At 49.8% G+C, this 21,846-nt stretch overlaps 9 protein-coding genes across 9 annotated transcripts, besides 1 other annotated feature; 7 read left to right on the top strand and 2 right to left on the bottom strand.

Annotated features, from left to right (window-relative positions):
• Positions 1 to 21,846: part of a sequence feature (contig 1.5 561..450355(-1)) that runs on past both edges of the window.
• Positions 469 to 1,657, top strand: ANIA_00257 (protein antA; the record flags this gene model as incomplete). The annotated part of the gene is made up of 4 exons (XM_652769.1): positions 469 to 569; positions 641 to 1,188; positions 1,245 to 1,482; positions 1,534 to 1,657. 4 exons carry the CDS (start codon positions 469 to 471, stop codon positions 1,655 to 1,657), a joined length of 1,011 nt encoding a protein of 336 aa, XP_657861.1.
• ANIA_00258 (protein lcl3) lies at positions 2,024 to 3,011 on the top strand (the record flags this gene model as incomplete). The annotated part of the gene is made up of 2 exons (XM_652770.1): positions 2,024 to 2,431; positions 2,577 to 3,011. 2 exons carry the CDS (start codon positions 2,024 to 2,026, stop codon positions 3,009 to 3,011), a joined length of 843 nt encoding a protein of 280 aa, XP_657862.1.
• ANIA_00259 (adenylate kinase ADK2) lies at positions 3,236 to 4,587 on the bottom strand. The gene is made up of 2 exons (XM_652771.2): positions 3,949 to 4,587; positions 3,236 to 3,896 (listed from the first exon to the last, which is right to left on the bottom strand). The coding sequence occupies exons 1-2, from the start codon at positions 4,118 to 4,120 to the stop codon at positions 3,358 to 3,360; spliced, it is 711 nt and encodes a 236-aa protein (XP_657863.1). The 5' UTR covers positions 4,121 to 4,587; the 3' UTR covers positions 3,236 to 3,357.
• On the top strand, positions 4,856 to 6,461 carry ANIA_00260 (DNA primase subunit PRI2; the record flags this gene model as incomplete). Its single annotated transcript, XM_652772.1, has 3 exons — positions 4,856 to 5,045; positions 5,096 to 5,646; positions 5,700 to 6,461. 3 exons carry the CDS (start codon positions 4,856 to 4,858, stop codon positions 6,459 to 6,461), a joined length of 1,503 nt encoding a protein of 500 aa, XP_657864.1.
• Positions 7,032 to 9,814, top strand: sec23 (GTPase-activating protein SEC23; the record flags this gene model as incomplete). Its single annotated transcript, XM_652773.2, has 7 exons — positions 7,032 to 7,276; positions 7,329 to 7,459; positions 7,512 to 7,806; positions 7,864 to 8,343; positions 8,395 to 9,492; positions 9,544 to 9,737; positions 9,790 to 9,814. The coding sequence occupies exons 1-7, from the start codon at positions 7,184 to 7,186 to the stop codon at positions 9,812 to 9,814; spliced, it is 2,316 nt and encodes a 771-aa protein (XP_657865.1). The 5' UTR covers positions 7,032 to 7,183.
• ANIA_00262 (60S ribosomal protein uL11) lies at positions 10,164 to 11,447 on the top strand. The gene is made up of 5 exons (XM_050611006.1): positions 10,164 to 10,223; positions 10,284 to 10,317; positions 10,371 to 10,491; positions 10,557 to 10,881; positions 10,936 to 11,447. Exons 1-5 carry the CDS (start codon positions 10,220 to 10,222, stop codon positions 10,947 to 10,949), a joined length of 498 nt encoding a protein of 165 aa, XP_050469280.1. The 5' UTR covers positions 10,164 to 10,219; the 3' UTR covers positions 10,950 to 11,447.
• ANIA_00263 (uncharacterized protein) lies at positions 12,587 to 13,970 on the top strand (the record flags this gene model as incomplete). The annotated part of the gene is made up of 4 exons (XM_652775.1): positions 12,587 to 12,748; positions 12,830 to 13,296; positions 13,326 to 13,413; positions 13,542 to 13,970. 4 exons carry the CDS (start codon positions 12,587 to 12,589, stop codon positions 13,968 to 13,970), a joined length of 1,146 nt encoding a protein of 381 aa, XP_657867.1.
• ANIA_00264 (uncharacterized protein) lies at positions 14,834 to 15,705 on the bottom strand (the record flags this gene model as incomplete). Its single annotated transcript, XM_652776.1, has 3 exons — positions 14,834 to 15,229; positions 15,269 to 15,316; positions 15,442 to 15,705. The coding sequence occupies 3 exons, from the start codon at positions 15,703 to 15,705 to the stop codon at positions 14,834 to 14,836; spliced, it is 708 nt and encodes a 235-aa protein (XP_657868.1).
• Positions 16,368 to 21,476, top strand: ANIA_00265 (UDP-N-acetylglucosaminyltransferase; the record flags this gene model as incomplete). The annotated part of the gene is made up of 5 exons (XM_652777.1): positions 16,368 to 17,761; positions 17,951 to 18,136; positions 18,185 to 19,315; positions 19,347 to 20,796; positions 20,847 to 21,476. The coding sequence occupies 5 exons, from the start codon at positions 16,368 to 16,370 to the stop codon at positions 21,474 to 21,476; spliced, it is 4,791 nt and encodes a 1,596-aa protein (XP_657869.1).

Below are 21,846 nucleotides of genomic sequence, written 5' to 3'. Positions count from 1 at the left end.
AGAGTGGGTTGTGAGGCTGGTGTTGCTCGGCGGGGAGCGGGAAGCAGAGAGTCGAAGCAAGCCGATAAGCTCGAGTCCTCCACAAGGACCACTACCTACTTGGACCTCGGCTCGATTCGTCATGCGCGCCGAGGTGAGTCCCCGGCTCCAGAGCAGAACTGTCTGCCGCTTTTCTTTTTTTGGCTCTAATTCTCTATCCCTTTCTATTATTGACTACTGCTCTGTCTTCGTTCACTATCATCTGCCTGTCCCCTATAGCGGCGTCTTTATTTTGTCTGTGTTTTTGGGGGTCGCTTACTCCTTCAGTACTTGAGTGGCTCCTCCGTCTTCGGCCCTCAATCAAAGCGGAGTGCAGGGCAAGACCGAGATCACATTAGATAGACATTCGCGGACTCTGAGCTCTGTCCACCATTCACCGTTGTCTAGTTCTTTTCCAGCTGTCCAACTCAAAAGAATCGTCTCGAGAAAATGGCTGGTCAATCAAAGCCCGCTCTGTCTCCTTGGGGAAGCGCCGTTGCAGGTGCCACTGGCGCGGTCCTTGCAAATGCTATTGTCTACCCACTTGATTTGTATACAACCTCCCCTTTTCTGATCTATTAAGACGAATCAATCCTGACTGCTGTGGCAAAAAAAAAAATAGGGTTAAAACGAAGCTGCAAGTTCAGGTGAAAAAGGCTGGCGAAGCAGAAAGCAAAGATTCGGACGATGTGCACTATAAATCAACCTGGGATGCGATCACGAAGATTATGGACAAAGAAGGAGTTGAGGGACTATACTCCGGAATGGCTGGTTCCCTTATTGGCGTTGCCTCAACCAACTTCGCCTACTTCTACTGGTACAGCGTCGTGAGGACGCTCTATATGGCTTCGGAACGTGTGCCCAAACCGCCAGGAACTGCTATCGAGCTCAGCCTTGGTGCTGTTGCCGGTGCTGTTGCTCAAATTTTCACAATTCCTGTTGCTGTCATCACCACACGCCAGCAGACACAGCCAAAGGACGACAAGAAGGGTCTAATTGAGACCGGCAGAGAAGTAGTCAACAGCGAAGATGGATGGTCCGGTTTGTGGAGAGGCCTCAAAGCGAGCTTGATCCTCGTCGTGAACCCGGCTATCACATACGGTGCTTATCAACGTCTCAAGGACATTATTTTCCCCGGGAAGAAGAGCCTCAAGCCTTGGGAAGCATTTCGTGAGTAACATCATGATACCGCTTATGGGTACTTGAAATACTGATTCCGGTCACAGTTCTTGGTGCTCTATCCAAGGCCATGGCCACCATCGCAACTCAGCCGTTGATTGTTGCCAAGGTTGGCCTTCAATCGCGCCCGCCACCAGCCCGTAATGGGAAGCCATTCAAGACCTTCAGCGAGGTTATGCGATTTATCGTCGAGAATGAGGGACCGCTATCTCTATTCAAGGGCATTGGGCCCCAGATTTTGAAAGGTCTTCTAGTTCAGGGTCTACTGATGATGACGAAAGAAAGGTATACTGTTTCTCCTATAGCATTATTATGAACATATGCTGATGGCTCCAGGATGGAACTCCTTTTCATTGTCTTATTTGCATATCTCAAAGGTCTCAGAGAGAAGAAGCTTCGCAAGGCCGTTGATGCAGCGGCGTCCAAGGCACAGGCCAGCCTTCCGGCGACTCTGAAATAGACGGACCCCCTTCTGACGAGTGGTCATTCCCTCCCTTATTTTACATCTTTATCTGGCGCATAGGTGTAGATCTCTTTGTTATTGTCTTATGACCGAGGGTACGGGTCCACACACACCTTGTACATATTTCATGAAGAATAGACATCAATGATTCTTAGATCTTATTCTTGATGCTTACAGTAGCCCATAATCAAACCTTAAAGATGGGACAGCAGTTCTGCGGAGTTGAGAACCATTGTGTATATATTTTGACCGCCCCGCGCCCAGCCGGCATAACATTAAAACAAATCGATCTCTACTCCAATATCTTAACTTTCACCCTAATCGGCCTGCAACATCGCTCTCAAAGCAAGAGCATGAGCCGTCATGCGATGGCCACCATGGTCTTCCAAAACGCAGGAGCCCACCATTGCCGATGATAAACAACAAAACTGCACTTCTCTATTGCCAGTCACAACAAATCAAACAGACAAAGCAGCCATACTCGACTGGGCCGCTTTCACAGAACTGAGAACTCTCATCCCAACCTTGATCCTTACCACCGCAATCCTTAGCGCCGCGCGCTTCCATCGTTCCTACCTCCGTCGATTTCCCGATGCGCCGAGTATTGACGCAGCGTATTTCCGCCGCCGCAGTATCTACGGAAAGGTGACGAGCGTCGGCGATGGGGATAATTTCAGGATCTTTCATACGCCCGGTGGCCGGCTTGCTGGATGGGAGTTGTTACCTTGGAAGAGAATACCAAAGGGGAAGAAGGAGCTGAGGGATAACACGGTACGTTTTTGACTACATTTTTTGGCTATATTCTCGACTGCGATCTTGCCTGCTTGTAAAGCATGTAGACCCCCTCGTCAATTGTCGGGACATCGTGCAAAATCTTGAGAGTTACTACTAGCTAACCTTTGCAATCACGCCCTAGATCCACGTCCGCTTAGCAGGCATTGACGCGCCCGAGCTCGCGCACTTTGGCCGTCCCGAACAACCGTACGCTCGCGAAGCGCACGAATGGCTAACGTCATATCTGCTGAGTCGCCGTGTGCGCGCTTATCTGCATCGACCAGACCAGTACCAGCGTGTCGTGGCAACCGTCTATGTACGTCGCGTTCTTGATTTCCCAATCCCGTTCCGCCGGCGGGATGTATCGTACGAGATGCTGCGGCGGGGACTTGCGACAGTGTATGAGGCCAAGTCTGGCGCTGAGTTTGGAGGTGATGCTATTGAAGCTAAATATCGGAATGCGGAGTGGTGGGCGAAGTTGAAGGGGAATGGGATGTGGAAAGGATTCCGGCGGAATAAAGAGTTCGAAAGTCCGAGGGAATACAAGACCCGGGTAGGCTTGGAGGAAAAAAAGTGAACGTTAATGGGAATATCGGAAGTGATGGAGGTATGGAGGTTGGAGTACATGATTTCCTACCGGTTTCCGGCTGTTCATACTTGATCAAAAATGTCTTCTCATGATAACCTGGTTGACACTTGAACATATCTCTGGAATAAGGGACTACGAGCTGCAGAGTATACGCCAAAGAAGTGAGAGAATGATATAGAAAATGCAACCTCGAAAGAAGGAATTCAATTCATTTCCCAAGCAACGGCGGGTATATGTGTCCCAGTATGGGACCGCTGGTACTGGCGTTACGGCACAGTATAATATAGTAAAAGTACAAGAACGCATCTATGGTATGACCCAAGCCATAATCAGCCTAGCAGAATTTCCGCTCAAACTCCGCTAGAAGCTTCGGAGTGATCTCGTCACTGGAGTTGCCTTCCACGCGCCAAAGACAGCCCTTTTGTTGATAGTGTTGAAGTAGAGCTTTGCTTGTTTCTTCGAATTTATGTAGTCGTTGTTTCCATGTCTCTATTGAATCGTCTTCCCTCTGAGTCAATGGTTCTCCTGTTACGTCGTCCTTTCCGGGGACCTTTGGAGCATTGAAATCGGTATTGTACACCCTTCCAGACGGCTCGTGGACCCAGCGCGACGCTATCCGGGAGAGAATAATAGAGGGTGGAGTGACTAAGTGGACGACAAAGTTGATGGGGACCAGGGAGTCCAAGCTCGCGGCCTGGGAGGCGGTGCGAGGAAACCCGTCTAAGATGAAGGACGCTGAGGGGGAAACAGACGAGCCTGATGATTGTGATTTGGAGAGCCAGCCTCTGGAGTTAAATTCGGAAGAGATGAGGTTGAGAATCATGGAGTCGGGAACGAGGTTTCCTGCTTGAATTGTGGCTTCTGCTTCCCGCCCTGTCGAGTAACATTAGCAGCAGCTTTGTGTAAAACTCCAAACACCACATACCGAGTGCTGTCCTCCTCCGGACATTCTCTCGCAAGAGGTCGCCTGAGCTTATAGAAGCAAGTTCAGGAAATTTGGACAGGAGCCTCTCCGTTTGCGTTCCCTTCCCCACCCCCGGAGCGCCGATGAGGATGATCCGTGCAGCTTTCTTGAGCTGCCTGGTTGTGAGGGTCATTGCGCGTAATGCTCCACTGTGTTGTTTCAATTGCGGTAAGACTTGGTGTCGACGACGTGGGATTCGGTAAGGGTTATTCGGTTCGAACGATATGGAGCACGCGAGATGGTTTCTCAAAATGACTCGAATCTACAAGTTCCTCATCTTTCCCATCCACTGTATTTTCTGGAAGACTTCTTGAAGAATGTGCCAATTGTGGCCTTGTCCACTCTTAGAAAGTCAGTATCGTGGTGAAAGTTCTCTAAGGCCGACGTGACTTTATCCCATTAAACCGGGGAAAGCAGTTGAAAGCCGCGGGGATTATGTGTACCTGCTCGTTTAGGAAGTCGGTGAATCGCTCTCGGAGGCTTCTCCGAAACTCCGCCCTGCTTTCGAAGTATACAACAACTGGCGACTCAGTGAGCGAGTCTCTCGTCCCTACCTTACACCTAGATATGCTTGAGGAATAGACTAAAGGTAGTAAGAAGTAGGACTGCCGGAATTACTTGCAAATCCGCTTATTGCAGTCGAAATTTATCACATGCTCCCAAGAATCGTCCCTTGCTGCCTTAAAATGATGGTGCTCCTCGGTTTAAGCCAAGCCCACTAAGGAGATCCCGTAAAGATCATGTGATTAAATCCGGCGCGTGCTCGTCGCGTGTCGCGTCGTCCAATGCCGATAACAATTTCGATATAGGTTCAAGACCAACTTGTGGTTTGCGGGAATAGTTTCTTTCCACACGCGCGAGATTCAGGATGATCCGCCAGGAGTTCAATAGGATTGACCCTAAGCGGAGGGCCAACCTCAACTACAAAAAGACGCAATTCGCGACGCCGACTTTCAAGCAGCAGGACTATCCCTATCGGCTGAACTTCTACGATACACCACCCACTGCAGAGATTACGCTTGAGCAGTTTGAACAATGGGCTATTGACAGACTGAAAAGTGCGAACCTAGATCTTTATTTTTGTATGACTTGCTGTTGACTGTGATAGTCCTCGCCGAAATCGAGGCATGCTCCTATCGAAACAAGACCGCTGCCGAGACAACGGCGCACATCACGCCTCTTCTCCAGAAGTTCCTACCCCTCTCAGCGAACACATCGTCTCCAAAAGGTGCCGCAGATCCCCGAATCAAGAATGAACGGCAAAAAGACCATTATTCGCACTTTATTCTCCGTCTGGCTTTTTCAGCCACCGAAGATCTTCGTCGCCGGTTCGCACGAGCAGAGACTATGCTCTTCAGGTTCCGCTTTCAGGCAGATGACTCTCGAGAACGACGCGCATTTATCGATAGTCTGAACCTCGACTGGGAATCTGTAGGTGAAGATGAGAGACGCGAACTATCCGAGTATCTGGTCGCCGCGACGCCAGGTCTGCGTCGCTCCGATGAAGACACATGGTACAAAGTGGATTGGGAAAGAGTACCAGAACTCGTCGAAAGACGCTCTGTTTTTCTGTCCAAAGGGAAAGCATATGTTCCGGAAAGAGAGCAGCTAAGTATGATCATCGCTGAGTTCACTGCGCGACTTGAACGTGCCTTAGAGGTATGTGAATTCAGTTTGCAATTGAGTACGAACATTGAGCTGATAACTACTAGCTCACAAGTAGAGCTTTGCCCCGCCTCGATGAGGATGATCGCCTCTCCCCCATTCTGAACCACCTATCTAAGAACTTCGGAAGTGCGGAGTCCGTGTACACAGAAGGCGAAGGCTTCGTGGATGGCGCTCCAATTACCGCCGCCAGCATTGATCCTCTTTCACAACATTTCCCGCTCTGTATGCGTAGCCTCCACATGTCCCTGCGCAAGAACAACCATCTGAAACATTTTGGTCGGCTCCAGTACACTCTGTTTCTCAAGGGAATTGGTCTATCCCTTGAAGAGTGTATTCTGTTTTGGCGCCAATCGTTCAAGGGCTTCACCGATGAGGAGTTCAACTCCCGTTACAAGTACAACGTTCGCCACGCCTATGGTGATGTCGGTGGAGATATCAACCGAAGGGGTCGCGGCTACCCACCATATTCATGTCAAAAAATTCTTAGCGATACAAACCCTGGAGCAGGACAGACGCATGGTTGTCCGTATCGCCACTTTTCCGTTGATAACCTAATCGGACTTCTCCAATCTACCGGCGTGAACGACAAGGACTTGTTGCGCGGAGTACGCGAAGATGTCGAGAAGACTCGTTATCACATTGCCTGCAACCGAGTATTCGAATATACACACAAAGCCGAAATCAAGAGAGCCAAGGAAGACGGCTCAGCGGGTGAAATCGAACTTGATACCATTGTTCACCCTAACACTTACTTCAAGCGCAGTTATCTCCTGAAGCAGCTTGGAAAGACACCGAGAACTGCATAGCGGTGAATCAGGCTAATCGACGAAGATCTGTTTACGTCCTTTTACGGTGCTCTAATTCGCATCCTTCCACCACAAGGTAAATGGCGTTTGGGATGGAGTACGGTTATAAGAAACATTGGGACATATTATGATTGCAATGGGTATAAACGCAGTGGTATAGCAATATCAATTTTTCATTAGGTTCAATCTATCATAATTCGTCAAGACATAGTGTCGTTGTGAAGGGAGCTTGTGACCACAGCTGATTCCCAGTTTATCCAAAAGGATCGGAACGACCTTTCAAAGCCAGGTGCCCAGCAACGGGCCAAATCTTTCTTCGCTCGACAGAAAAACAACTCCGTCACTGATATGTCTCGAAGCTGAGTGTTGAGTCGGCGTTATCTGAAGAAATTTTGGTAAAAAGAAAAGAAGAGTGAAAAAAAGCTCGCGGAGAGTGGGAATTTAAAGGGCACTAGCGTTATCTACTACGGTAGCCGTAGCGGACCCATGCCGCTGTGCTGCAACCTGGCCTTAAACAACACTCCGGCTCACACAACCTGGAACTCCCCGCATTGCCTAGCTTCCGGACAACTTCAATTGTCGGCGTGCTTTATTCTAAACAGTGCTGGAGTAGAATCCCTGAGCTTGAAATATACGAGTTAAGGGATAATCGCCCTCGGTATTGACCAGTTTCCTTTGGCCTTCCTCCATATACCCACCTGTTCTCCGATTACCCCAGCAAGATGGACTACGAAGGTTTGAAGGATCAATGGAGTGATGTCGAGGACCGCGATGGAATCAGGTTGAGCTGGAACACATTTCCAAGCTCCCGGATGGTAGGTTTTGTGAGACGGGTCTGTCCATGTACTTGTTCTGAGCTGTCAACAGGAAGCGTCCCGACTTGTTGTCCCTATCGGTGCCATCTACACCCCTTTGAAGGAAAGACCAGATGCTCCCCTTCTTCAATATGAGCCAGTGACCTGCAAAGCGCCATGCCGGGCAGTTCTGAACCCTTATGCGTATGAATCTTGCCGTTGAACTAGATGGTTATTGCCGCTAACATACCTTTAGCAACGTCGACGTGCGCGCTCGAATCTGGATATGCCCTTTTTGTCTCATGCGGAACCCCCTTCCTCCACACTACAAGGATATCACAGAGAGTACGATACCCCCCGAGCTTCACCCGTTGAGCACGACCATCGAATATCAACTTGCTCGTCCCGCCCCTGCTCCTCCGATCTTCGTATTTGTTGTCGACACCTGCCAGGAAGATGACAGCCTGAAGGCTGTAAAGGATTCACTGATTTTGAGTTTGTCTCTGTTGCCACCGAATGCTCTTGTTGGTTTGATTACATTTGGCACCATGGTAGGAGCGCCGCCGCTATAAATTATGTCCCCGGCAGGATGCTGACCTGTCTTATAGGCACAAGTGCACGAACTCGGATACACTGAATGCGCCAAATCATATGTTTTCCGGGGTAGTAAGGACTACAACGCAAAACAGGTCCAGGAAATGCTTGGATTGGCCTCGGGAATCCGCCCTAATATGCCAAACATGCCGCAACAGCCAGTCCGCCCTCCGCTTGGCGCTGCCGCCCGATTCCTCTTGCCTGTTCAACAAGCCGAGTTCCAAATTACGAATATGCTTGAGCAGCTTCAGCGCGACCCTTGGCCCGTGGCAAATGATAAGCGCCCCTTGAGATGCACTGGCGTGGCTCTTAACGTCGCCGTCGGATTACTTGAATCCTCCTTCCAGAATGCCGGTGCGCATATCATGCTGTTCACAAGCGGCCCTGCTACTGAGGGTCCGGGCCTTGTTGTGAGCCCCGAACTGAAAGAGCCCATTCGTTCTCACCACGACATTGACCGTGACAATATTAAATACTACAAAAAGGCATTGAAGGTAAGATCCAGTCTTTAACTCATAATCAGCATTGTTGCTAACCAGCAGCAGTTCTACGATGCCCTGGCCAAGCGCGCTGCGAATAATGGTCACGTAGTCGATCTTTTCGCTGGCTGCCTCGACCAAGTTGGTCTTCTGGAAATGAAGAACCTCGCTAATTACACTGGAGGTCATATTCTTCTTACTGACAGCTTCACCTCATCACAATTCAAGCAGTCTTTTATCCGCGTGTTCGATAAAGATGCAAACGATAACCTTCTTATGGGTTTCAATGCATCTCTCGAAGTTTTGACCACGAAGGAGCTTAAGGTCACCGGCCTCATTGGCCATGCTGTTTCTCTTAACAAGAAGTCCAGCTCCGTGGGTGAGACAGAATGCGGTATCGGCAACACCTGTGCCTGGAAGATGTGCGGTATCGATCCTTCTTCGAGCTATGGTATTTATTTCGAAATCGCGAACCAGGGTGGTCCTGCAGCCGTACAACCAGGGCCTCAAAGGGGGATGATGCAGTTCTTAACCTACTACCAGCACTCTTCCGGACACTTCCACCTTCGAGTCACAACCGTTGCACGAAACCTGAGTGGTCCTGCAGGTGATCCCACTCTTGCACAGTCTTTCGACCAGGAGGCCGCCGCGGTGCTCATGGCTCGTATCGGAGTCTTCAAGGCCGAGGTTGACGATGGTCCGGATGTCCTCAGATGGGTAGATAGGATGCTCATTCGACTTTGCTCGCGCTTTGCCGACTACCGTAAGGATGACCCTACGTCTTTCCGACTTGAGAAGAACTTCACACTCTATCCTCAATTCATGTTCCATCTCCGCCGAAGTCAGTTCTTGCAGGTCTTCAATAACTCTCCCGACGAGACTGCTTTCTATCGCCATGTGCTCAATCACGAAGATGTCGGCGACTCTCTTATTATGATCCAGCCAACCTTGGATTCGTATTCACTAGAGCATGAAGGTAGCCTACCAGTATTGCTGGATTCGGCTTCCATTCAGCCCACTCATATTCTTCTTCTGGATACCTTCTTCCATATCCTTATTTTCCACGGTGAAACTATCGCCGAATGGAGAAAGGCAGGTTACCAGGATCAGGAGGGCTATGAGAACTTAAAGGCTCTTCTTGATCTTCCAAAGGAGGATGCAAGGGTAAGTCAAATTTTGTCTAACCGGCCTTATACAATATTGATAAAGACTTAGGAACTCATTTCGGAACGCTTCCCACTGCCCCGATTCATCGTCTGTGATGCCGGTGGGTCCCAGGCACGTTTCCTCTTGTCCAAGCTTAACCCGTCCACGACACATACAACAGGAGGCTACGGTGGAGGCGTGTCGTCACAGACTATTTTCACCGACGACGTGTCTCTGCAAACTTTCATGGACCACCTCATGAAGTAAGTCTATCGAGCAGTTGAAATCTTAAAACCCTGTGCTAACCCCATAAAGGCTTGCGGTTTCTGGAACGAGTTAAGTGCTGAGGTGATGCCGATTACGAGAGTCCGGGGTTGATGTCGACCCTCGGATGATGTGTATCTTTAGCGGTTATTTGTTGCGCTTCGTTACCCCAAATCTAGTAGCTAGTTTTATTGAGTTTCAGAGAGTAGAGATACAAATCCATGAACAACTAAATTCATGACGGCTTTCAAGCTTTTAATTGTCGTTGTTGCTCCTATGTGATAAACCTGTATAAGTTCGTATCACGTGATGTTCGGTTGAGCCCTACTAGCTTTTCCTCATTCGGCGGCTCGCTTAGCCCTTAGCTCGGCGGTGCGATCTCATCAAAACGTTTTGAATTTGGGCCTCGAATCTTTCCCTCCTCTCGACACCAACCACCTAACAACACACCAAGGTAGATCGACGACCTTTCGCACTCGCCATGCGTAAGTATCATCGCCTTGGTTATGTCAACATTGGCGGCTAACATCAAACCCATTGGGCAGCTCCCAAGTTCGACCCCAATGAGGTGAAGATCATGTAAGTTTCGTGTGAAGTCTGAACTCGCGATCAAAACTGACAATTCATTGTAGCCACCTTCGTGTGACAGGTGGTGAGGTCGGAGCCCAGTCTGCTCTGGCTCCTAAGATCGGTCCTCTCGGTCTGTCTCCCAAGAAGATCGGTGAAGATATCGCTAAGAACACTGGCGACTGGGTAAGGAACCATGATTGATCTGTCAAGGAACACGGTGGTTAATATAGGGTTTTCCGCGGTTATAGAAGGGTCTCCGTGTTACCGTCCGTCTCACCATCCAGAACCGTCAGGCTCAGGTTTCGGTTGTGCCCTCCGCCTCTTCCCTTGTCATCAAGGCTCTCAAGGAGCCTCCTCGTGACCGCAAGAAGGAGAAGAACATCAAGCACACCAAGTCCATCCCCTTCGACGAGATTGTTGAGATTGCCCGTAAGATGCGCTCTCGCTCTCTCGCCAAGGAGCTCAAGGGTACCGTCCTTGAGATCCTCGGTACTGCTTTCTCCGTCGGCTGCAAGGTCGATGGCCGCAGCCCTAAGGACGTCAGCGACGACGTCAAGTCTGGCGAGATTGACGGTAAGTTCAGATTGATCCCCTTCAAGCTTCGCGTCATTCGCTGATTGCCCACAGTTCCCTCCGAGTAAACAATGGTCTTGATTCTTATGGCGTTCGTCAATATGTATTGGGATGCTAGCTACAGCGAATAGGATCATTGCTTCTACCGGTCAAAAAAAAGGTTTACGATTCATGACTTTAGGATTCCCACTCGCGCTTTCAATGTGATTTTTCACGTTTCTTTCATCGGATACGGTAATCTTCGCTATCTTGAATGCTTTGCCTGGCTTGGCCATCGCTCGAATTTGAGCGGTGAAACCGCATGCCCAAGGTACCTTTGCAACACTCTGGCTCTTACCGTTCTTTCCCGCCTCCGGGCCTGGATTGAACAACTACCTCGTGGTATAGGCTTATTTTGCGCAAAGGAGATCAACGACCCTCTACTCACCGCGGTGTTCTCGGACGAAGCAAGCTTCGTCCCGTGGATACAGTGGTCCATTTCATCGGTCTACATACTCGTAAAAAATACCATTTAGCTTGTGCAACAGGTAGACTTCGATTAGATATAGACTTAATATCTCATTTAATTTCACTCCCGCTTCCAGCAGTAATTTATTTTGCTAGGCGCCCCTTGCCATCATCTTACTGAGCTGTGCCTTAGATCGTCGCGGACTGCGTTTATTTTGCATTAGTGCCGTTAACAAGACCGGGGTGTGCTGCACACATAGCAAGGTATGACATCGAATCAATAACGCCCGGGGCACAGTCCACCTTATGCGCCAGGACCTCGTGCGTTTTGCCGTGGCTGAACTCGGGCGCTGGCATGGATATTGGACGACTAATGGAAGGCAGCAGTGGATGGTTTGACAGGTGTCTAATATAGCCAGGATCTACTTAGGCTGACAGGAGATTAGGAACTGCAATAAATATCAGTGGTCGGTAATAGTAGGTAATGCCGATATAATCCGTATGAACGTCACCTCGGCTTGTTTCTGTGAAAAGACAGTTAGATATAAGTGTCTTGTAATGTTTCATGTTGGCGTATCCTCTCCTGTCTATTGGTGATGGTCGAAATATATACTTTGTACTGCCACGCCAGCAACTCTTCCAAGGATACAGAGCCAGGTAATACGGAACGCTCCGGGCTAACCTTTTGACACATAGAGATTCCTTTGCAACGACCAAGTTTGTCTCTGATTCTACTGATTTCACAATAGATGGCTTATGCTGTCCATGGCCGTGGAAGTCCCGTCTCGTCTCTCTCGTGACGACGAAGTGGACAGTCCAATTTGATGGAGATACCATGCGGTTCTGCTCAGCTGCTGGTATGGCTGAACCACATATCCAACGCGCCAGCCTAGGCCGTATATGATTAGTGGGGATATGCGGTGGTTGAGCTGATTTCTGATATTGATACTCCGCACTTGGGTTTTGTACGGAGGCGTGCACCAAAAGTTTTTGCGCGACGCTAGTGTCACGCCATGTAATACTGTTACGCCCTACATAACAATTTCTATGGCAACCCCACTACCATACATACATTAATATTTTGACATATATTGCTTCTTCATTGTTTCAGCTGCCTGCAGCCTCTTGAAGCTATTCACACTGCTCATATATTCTATTTGACTGATCAATTTGGTGTTTTAGCACGCTTAGCACGCTTTTTATACTAATTCAACTTATCCTGCCACAGTTGCTCTCCTTCCTCAACACCAGCTTCATGATGCCTCGCGGCGGCTTTCATCCAGTAGAACTCCGTGTCCAAGTTCTTACTTTATCAGCTATCGGATTTAGTACAGAGAAGATCTCAAAATCTTTGAATCTCTCTCCTCGTACGGTCCAGAGCATCGTAAAGAAAGGCAGAGATCGTGGCTACCGGCCGGAAGTAAGCCTGCGCGTGCAGCTTGAATTTGTTGAGGATAGAAAGTGATCTGGCCGGCCTGTTGAGATTACTGAAGCTACTTAGAATACTGTTATTACTTCAGTAACTGCAGATCAAGCAGGGCGCGAGAAATTATCAGAAATTCTTGCTTATGAAGCTGGTATCTCCCATTCTTCTGTTCTTTGTATCCTTTATTCTCATGGCTTTGTTATTGCAAAACCTTCCTGGAAGCCTGGTCTGACTGAAGCTGCTTGTCTTAGGCGTCTTGAATTCTGCCTTGCCCACCAACATTGGACATTAGAAGACTGGAAACGCGTGATCTTTACCGACGAGACTGGTGTTATTCTTGGCCACCGCCGCGGAGCAATACGAGTGTGGAGGACTGTGAAAGATTCACATACAAGGAATTGTGTACGGAGGCGCTGGAAGGCCTGCTCTGACTTCATGGTATGGGGTTGCTTCTCATATAATAAGAAGGGCCCTTTACATATCTACAAGCCGGAGACTGCTGCCATGTGGAAGCAGGCAGATATAGAGATTGAAGCCATGAAGTTGTGAGCTGGAACCTCTATGCCGGGAGGAATGGGAGTTGGCTACAGGTCTTTCTCGTGTTCATTTACGCCCAAATCGCGGCCGTGTTCCTAAATGGAATTGGAACGAGAAGAATGGTAAGCTTATACGTAAAGGTAAAGGGGGGATTGATTGGTGGAGATATCAAACAGTTTGTTCCCTTATCTCTATAATTCTCTATTATAGAGTAGTTAAGCACGTGCTAATTACTTATTCTACTGCCTAGGAAGTCCTTAAACCTCTTCTTATTCCATTTGCAAAAGAATGCATGATTGAGCGCCCAAATACTATTGTTTTAGAGGATAGCGTGCCTGCCCACTGTCACCGAATCCAGCAGCATGTCTATAAAGCAGAAGACGTGCAAAAGATCCTTGACTGGCCTGGCAATTCACCGGATCTCAACGCAATTGAGCCGTGCTGGGCTTGGATGAAGAAGCGTACAACATCCCGCGGTGCGCCCCGCGATAAGAAGACAGGAGAAGCAGAATGGAGGCAGGCTTGGGCGGATCTCCCACAGGAGACTATACAACACTGGATTGAGCGTCTAATTCGTCATATTCAGATTGTTATCGAGCTAGAAGGGGGTAATGAATACAAGGAGGGCCGTGAGGATTGCGATACGCGTAGTTGGGCAGGCAGGCGGATTAAAGGGTGACTATCACCACGTGTAGACCTCGCTCTACAGCCAATAGAGGCCCCTGAATAGCTTCATTTCTCTTGTTTTTGATTTCGGGGTTTATGCGGATATAGTTAGTTGTGGGTCAAAAAACATGTTGCTATAGTAATTTGTATGTAAGCTTGTTACGTCGGCGCATTAAATTACTAGCGTCGCGCAAAAACTTTTGGTGCACGCCTCCGTACTGAGTGCAGATTTAGCCAAGACGACGATCCATTCAGTCGGTGGAGCGAGCGTGGACTTGTCTTCCTATACTGTATGGAATCCTAATGTACCTAAAATGTACTTGCAGACATGGAGTAAATGGACGGCTTATAGCGATGACTCATAGCGTATATAACTTGAATATTTTAGATTGGCTTTCAGATCACCCTCCTCAACAGAATTCAGCATTATTCTTACGTCTGCGCTATGGCCTGATTCTCTTAATTTTCTTTCCTTGTTGCACGGTGGGCTCGGAACAGTTGCGAGATCGCCCTGCCTTGGACCGTGGACGGATCTGCTCTGCCCCAGCGGCATCAACTCCAGACCCGGACTTTGATGGCCGTTGGATCGTCGTTTCGGTGGGCTGGGCAGTCTGATCATCTACTACAACAGCAACTCTCCGGGAAGAGTAGCAACTCTGTGACAGTGTCCCGTCCGTCTACCGACTTGGAACATTTGGAACAACTCCCTTTATTTAACCCGCAGGATTTGTGAGAGCTCAAGAAATGCCTAGACACGTTTAGTAGATCCTGGCGCCTCAGCCTCCTCTCAGGCCTGTTGAAGGCGTCCCAATCCGGCCAGCCTGTTCGCTGGCTCCACTGCTCCTGGTCCCCTTATCCACCATTCTTTCCATCTTTTCATCGAGCTTCCATCCAGCCCGTGGCTTCCAGCTCCTTATTGGTCTCTGGCACTTCAGCACCGGTCACCATCGAGATTCCCCCTCCCCACCACAAGCCACTTCTCCCCCTCCAAGTGGGATCCGCCTTAACGCTAGTTGATTGCTGTCGTCTGCGAGGCTCCGCTCTGTCCACACCCCAAGTTCTCGACTGACCGTCATGACTCTGAGCTGCTGAGACTAACCTGAGTTTCGATCGTTGCTTTTGACTGCTGTCTGAGAGCGTGCCCAATCTCACGTAGGCATGATTAATACCCCAGACTGTGCACATCCTGCTTCCCAGTCGTTTCGGACGTGCTGCCCCCCTTTCCTCTCCTCTCCGCCGACCGTTGGGACCATCTCCGCCCCAAACGAGCTCCTTGCGTCCGCCTTCAGCTTGATTTCTCTAGGCACCTACTAGCCCCAGCCAGACTGTGTAAATCACAAACCAGAGCTGAGATAATGGCTATAATATTATCATACATGTAAAAAAACTGCTGCGCAATATTTAACGTAGAAAAAGGAATAAAAGACTTTAATAATAAAGCGGAAAAAGCAAAAAAAAGATGAAAAAAGTGAACCAGAAAATACCAAAACAGACTTGATAACTACTGGTGCCATGTCCACTGTCCAGCCTTTTCCTCCACTCTCTTTTAACGCAGTGAGTCCACTTTCCTTCCTCCGATCTTCATCTTTTTGTTTGTGATTCGTATTTATTTCCTTGATACTATACGTATCCTGGTCCTTATTCTGCTTCCTTCTTTTCGCTTCTCTCTTCTCTTCCCCCTCCTCTAGTTTACCCCCGACGCCCACCGACTCTTGTTCCTGCCGTGGCTCATCATCAGCATCCAGCATTACTGCCAAGCGCCCTCCTGTCCTGTTGCTGATCGTGTCTTGCGGGCACCTGCGTCACTCTCGACTAGGACCGTGACTCTGAATCCCTTTGCACTCCCTTGCGTCCCCTCTTCTCATCACTCACCTAGCGTTTTCTCTCGAGCGGCTCGCCTGCGTGTCTTTTCGTCGCTCTCTGGAATCCAGCGCTTACACAGAAGCATACTTTTGGTAGCTCCGCTCCGTCATCCACCTGCCGGAACTTCTTCCTATTCCTCCTTGGACCTCACTTATCGGTCCCTCTTGTCAATAACTGCGACCCGTCACCGCCGACCGCGTTTATGTCGAGCCCTGAGACAACAAGAGGGGGGCGTTATTGAGCATCAAGCGAGTTGGCCCGGCCCAGGATGAGGTGTAAGAAGCGTTTCAAGAAGGATGCTTGCTGTCGATAATTCCGATCTGGACGTCTTGACACTCTTTTGACGCTCTCTCTATCTTGGGTCGTTGCCTGAATCTATTGAAGGTTCTACTGCACCCCGCGTTGCCTCGTCAGCTCTTCCCTTCACCTCTTTGTCATTCTTTTATTCGCCTAACATTCACTCCACCGTGTCATCGATATACACTTTTCTCCGACTCCGTGTGTGAAGTTGCGCGCATAGAGCACTGGGAATAACACAACAGGAACCATGTTACCCTCTGTGGCGCCTTTCCCGCCAGTTCAACCACACCACCACCTCAACCGATATCATGAAACCGAATCGCTTAATGGATCGTACGGCTTGGATAATTCATTCGCATCCACAAATCCGCCCTATGACTATACCAACAGTAACTCGTTTCAATCAGTACCCCGAACTCGACTACAATATCCTCACCCCGTCCAGCGGCCCGACATTCGCGATCCCACCAACCCGGCGGCGTTAACCTTAAACAACGTTGGAGAACATGCGCTGAGAAGGAAGACTCCGAATGGGACTCTTGCCGCTGGATATGATGGTACACCGGGAGATATGACTATCCAGCCGCCGGCGACTAAGCACATATTGGTTTCGCAGCTGGAACCAGGCCAGTTGATCTCTCCCCAGACAGGCTTTCCGATGGACTCCTGGCAACAGTCTTCTCTGGATCAGTCGTCTGCGCAGCCATTGAATTTCCCGCCGGTGCATAAGACTGACACAAATCGACGGAACGTTGGCCGGGGAGACCTAGCACAGGGCGTCAACGGGATCAGTTGGATACGCTCTCTAAATGCCGCACCTGGAATGGACTCGGTGCTTAACCAGACGTTACCGATGCAGCCGTCACAACAGCGATTCTACTGGCACAACGGAGCGTATGTGCCAACAGTGCTCCCGGCTACTTTGCAACCGTGCATTGGACCTACAGCTTCTGCAGGCACTGGGCCCTATGGACCATACTGGCCAGATGGCGCATACATTCCATATCGCCCGGCCGCGTTTCGGGAGCCCCGACTAAATCCCCAAGGCCCTTTTGTCACTCCAATCAACCACTCTGCCCCTCAGTACTTTGACGCAGGGCAACAACTTTTCAATGCAGCCCTAAACCCTTCCAGTAACCTCGAAGTCGGCGATTGGAGTCAGAATTCTCTGGGTGTATCCAACCGTGAGGGTCCAGTGAAGAAGAATTTCCCGCCACGTCACTCAGATCAAAAGACATTTGACTCTCTGAATAATCAACGTGTTCTGCCGTTTCATACGCGCCAGAACAACTCCGTCTCTGGTTTCGCGTCACGCCCTCCGTTGCACGAAGCTTCTGCGTCATGGTCGGGTGCGCCTGGAAGCGGCGGGTACCAGTGTACTGGACAGCTTCCTGGTTCCCGCGAGGCCAATGCCGAGTTCAAAGAAAAGGTATTGTCCTGGGCTCATGGTGTATATGTCGATCTTCTTGCATCTATCCATCGAGCACGGCGAAATAGTGTTTCAAATGCCACTCAGGATGGTCACACTCAACGGGTAATGAAGCCCAGTATCTACCCCAAACCGCCGCGCCAGCCAGGCCTTGATTTCTCCCAAACAAGTGCGCCCGAGTTCTCTCGACATAATAGCTATCCCTCCAGCCAGTATGTGCCCCTGAGTTCGGGAGGACTGTTCTCTCTGCGGAATGGTTCATGAAGCTAACACTCTCACAGGACTCATCATTATGACCGTAATCTGAATCCACAGCTTCAGCCCACAGGTAATCATTTAGTGGAACGTTTACGACATACGGGTCGTCTAAATTCTATATCCGGCCAACATTTCTCTTCCAGCTCGTTGAATGAGAATACGACCGTTGTGAACGCGGCATCATCGCTAGAGTTATTGTCACATCTTTGTATGGAAAGTGGCTGGGAATGGATTGATGGAATGCTCCTGGGGGGTTGCCTGGCGTATGGTTTAGGCGATTACCACAAGGCGATGAGATGGTATTCCAGAATCATCGCGCGGGACTCAGCGTGAGTATTCGGCGCTTCTCAAGCTCAACGCGAACTAACTCTTTCTAGGCATGTCGAAGCTATTTCTAATCTTGCAGCTACTCTTCTGGCCTTAGATCGGCGAGAAGAGGCATTGCAGCATTGGCTCCGTGCGGTTAAGCTACGCCCAAGTTATTTTGAAGCCGTTGAACATCTCATAGGCCTTCTGTGTAGCAGTCAACGCGGCAAGGAAGCAGTTAACATTATCGACTTTGTGCAGAACTCTCTACGACTGGCTAAGAACGGTGACTGTTTCAAAGCTGATGAACATGCGAGTGAACCCGAGAGCGACGCAGAAAGCCGTGTTTCCGGTGCGTCTGACGTGGGATCATACGAGAAGGCTACCTTTGATTACGACGACGACTTTGGCAGGTCGGCCTTTGTTAGTCGTCAATCCGGCGAAGGCGCTGCTGGGGGTTTTGGCTCAAGCGGCTACTCCGTTCCGGGCTGCGACAATGGCCGGATGTTGGCGCTTGTTCACGCTAAAGGAAACATGCTTTATGCCATGGGTGACTATGCGTCAGCAGCGGTAGCCTTTGAAGATGCGATTCTGATAAGCGCGGGACGAAGGCGCTATGGCATCCAAGGAATCATTAAGCATATTTTCGCCGCATTCTCTCAAGAATCGCGCCCTGGATATATAGGCGACCGCCACGATCCCCAAGAGACTATTTTGCTCTATCCGGATAAGGCTTTACAGACATCAAAGTTGGTATTTGGACCTTGTGGAACACCCCCTGGAATCAAGTATGTCCCTGAAGGGCTTGCGAGAAAAGCAGCGTTATCCACCACAAGCAACTCGTTACTCTCGCTGGCAAAAATTTACCAAGATGGCATGTCAACCGCTCCTGCCAATGGTTCGTCCAGGTCTGCGCCTGGTGTCCGAGACATACTCGCTCTTTATTACCTGTCGCTTTCTCTGCAACCAAGTCCGTCCACAGCCAACAATGTTGGCATTCTGCTTGCCGGTATCCACAACAATGTGCCTAGGAAGGACGCTGCTCTCTCAAGCGGGGATATCCAGCATCCAGACATACCTGGTGTGATTCCCGGCAGCGGAGTGTCTCTGGCCCTAGCTTATTACAATTATGGATTACAACTGGACGCGCGACATGCGCATCTTTACACAAATCTGGGCAGTCTGCTGAAGGATATTGGTCAGTTACAAGCAGCTATCCGGATGTACGAACAGGCAGTTCAATGTGACGGTATACTTCGACATTGCGTTAGCGAACCTTGCAAATGCTGTCAAAGATGCTGGACGAGTCAACGACGCTATCACATACTATAAGCGTGCCGTGAAGGTGAACCCTGACTTTGCAGAGGCCGTATGTGGGCTGGCTAACGCCCTCAACTCGGTATGCAATTGGGTGGGTCGAGGAGGCATTGCCAATGGTTTCGGCTTTCGAGATCGTTGGCATGTTGATGACCAAGGTATGCTTCGCGATTCGTACGGCGTGGAGGCGGGTTCTGGATGGATCAAGCGCGTGGTTGATATTGTCGATCGCCAACTAAAAGAAGGCGAGACCTGGGGTTGTGGCATCTTGACGCCTAATACGATAGAACAATTGTGCGCGCAGCTTCTCCCCAGCGCGGACAGCCGCCGCAGACCTGCGAGTGGGAACTTGGCTGCGTTGCTCAAATCTTGGGCGGGACAGAAGTGGGAAGGTTCTCGCGTCGTCAAGCTCGTGGAACGTGTGATTAGGTCCCTTACGTGGCACTGGTATCAGGATCGATACGTCTATGGTAGGGAGTATCCCTCCTCAAAGTACCGAAGGCCGCAGCTGCCCCCTGGTCTTTCGGCTCCTAATGCACCCACTGTACTTCCGTTCCACACCTTCACCTGCCCACTTTCTGCGAAACAGATTCGACAGATTTCCCAACGAAATGGGCTTCGCATCTCCTGTGCGGCTTTGCGATCTCCCTGGCTCCCGTCCACAGTTTACCCCCCGCCGCCACCGCCAAATCCGTACCTTAAGGTGGGATATGTGTCATCTGACTTCAACAACCATCCCCTTGCCCATCTAATGCAATCTGTTTTTGGATTGCACAATCCTACCAAAGTCAAGGCGTACTGCTATGCTACAACGGCCAGCGATAAGTCAATACACCGGCAACAAATTGAGAAAGAGGCCCCCGTATTCTATGATGCTAGCGGATGGCCAGTTGAGCGACTCGTCAAGCAGATAGTCGATGATGGTATTCATATCTTGATCAACCTCAATGGCTACACGAGAGGCGCGCGTAATGAAGTCTTTGCTGCGAGGCCGGCCCCGATCCATATGTCTTTCATGGGATTCGCAGGTACACTGGGTGCGGAGTGGTGTGACTATATTCTTGCGGACGAGCTGTCGATTCCTCCGGAGACGCTCTCACCTGGAACCCGCAAGACGAGGATCGAGGACCGACATCTGGAAGAAAACCACGGTGAGGAGGCCGAAAACTGGATTTACGGCGAGAAGATAGTCTTCACCCGAGATACATTTTTCTGCTGTGACCATCGACAAAGCGCCCCTGATGCGAGAGACTCGTACATCACATGGGAGCAGGAGCAATCCAGACGCTGGCGGATGCGCAAAGAGCTGTTTCCTACCCTTAGCGATGACACCATAATTCTGGGCAACTTCAATCAGCTTTATAAGGTAACTCCCTTGCTCCTAGGTTCAGCTTGGGAAAAGCTAACGGGTATTAGATTGAGCCTACAACTTTCCGGACCTGGCTGCGGATACTCGCTAGTATTCCAAATGCTGTGCTTTGGCTTCTCCGCTTTCCTGATATTGGCGAACAAAACCTCAGGGAGACGGCTGTGGCATGGGCAGGTGAGGAGACGGCGTCTCGGATTATCTTCACCGATGTTGCACCTAAGAATACGCACATTGCGCGGGCGAAGATTCTGGACTTGTTCCTTGACACACCGGAGTGCAATGCTCATACGACAGCAACTGACGTCTTATGGAGCGGCACTCCACTGTTAACCCTCCCACGCTACAAGTACAAGATGTGTTCTCGAATGGCAAGCAGTATCCTCAGCAGCGCCCTACCGAAGACTGAGTCCGGGCAACAGGCCCGCGAGGAACTGATCGCCCTCTCTGATGAAGATTACGAGAAGAAAGCGATTCACCTGTGCTGCAGTTTATTCTACGAGCCCGGAGGCGAAGGTCGAGCGAGAGGCAGGTTGTTTGAGCTCCGCAGAATGCTATTTGAAGGGCGACAGAGAAGCTCCCTTTTTGACACCAGCCGTTGGGTTCGTGATCTGGAAGACGCCTATCAGCGGGTGTGGAATCAATGGGTGAATGGCGAAGAAGGTGATATATGGTTGTGATGCACGCATCTTGAAATATACCCCTGTAAGCGTTGATTTGGTTTGGATTTTCTTTTGTTTTATCGTCATCATTTCATCTGTGCTCTGTTTGTACAAGGATCTGGCTATTGTTTGAATGCGTGGACCAGCCTCACATATAGTCCTCTCCTGTAGGGACTGTATTTGCATATTGGCGTTCAATGTGTCGGGATTGGGTGCTGCACAAGCAGCTGGTTAAGGACGACGATTATGATGAGATATCAGTATATCTTCCACCTGGATAGGATAGGCGTTTGGGATCGGACTAGACTCTCTCTTCCACTGACGTATAATGCATTAACACACGCCACGTTTCTCCTCATTTTCATGACCGACCGTTACAAATGATTCC

Source organism: Aspergillus nidulans, chromosome VIII (genome assembly GCF_000011425.1).
Source record: "Aspergillus nidulans FGSC A4 chromosome VIII".
Taxonomy (NCBI): Eukaryota; Fungi; Ascomycota; class Eurotiomycetes; order Eurotiales; family Aspergillaceae; genus Aspergillus; species Aspergillus nidulans.
The sequence above is the reverse complement of the archived record's forward strand: the minus strand, read 5'-3'. Positions and strand labels throughout refer to the sequence as shown.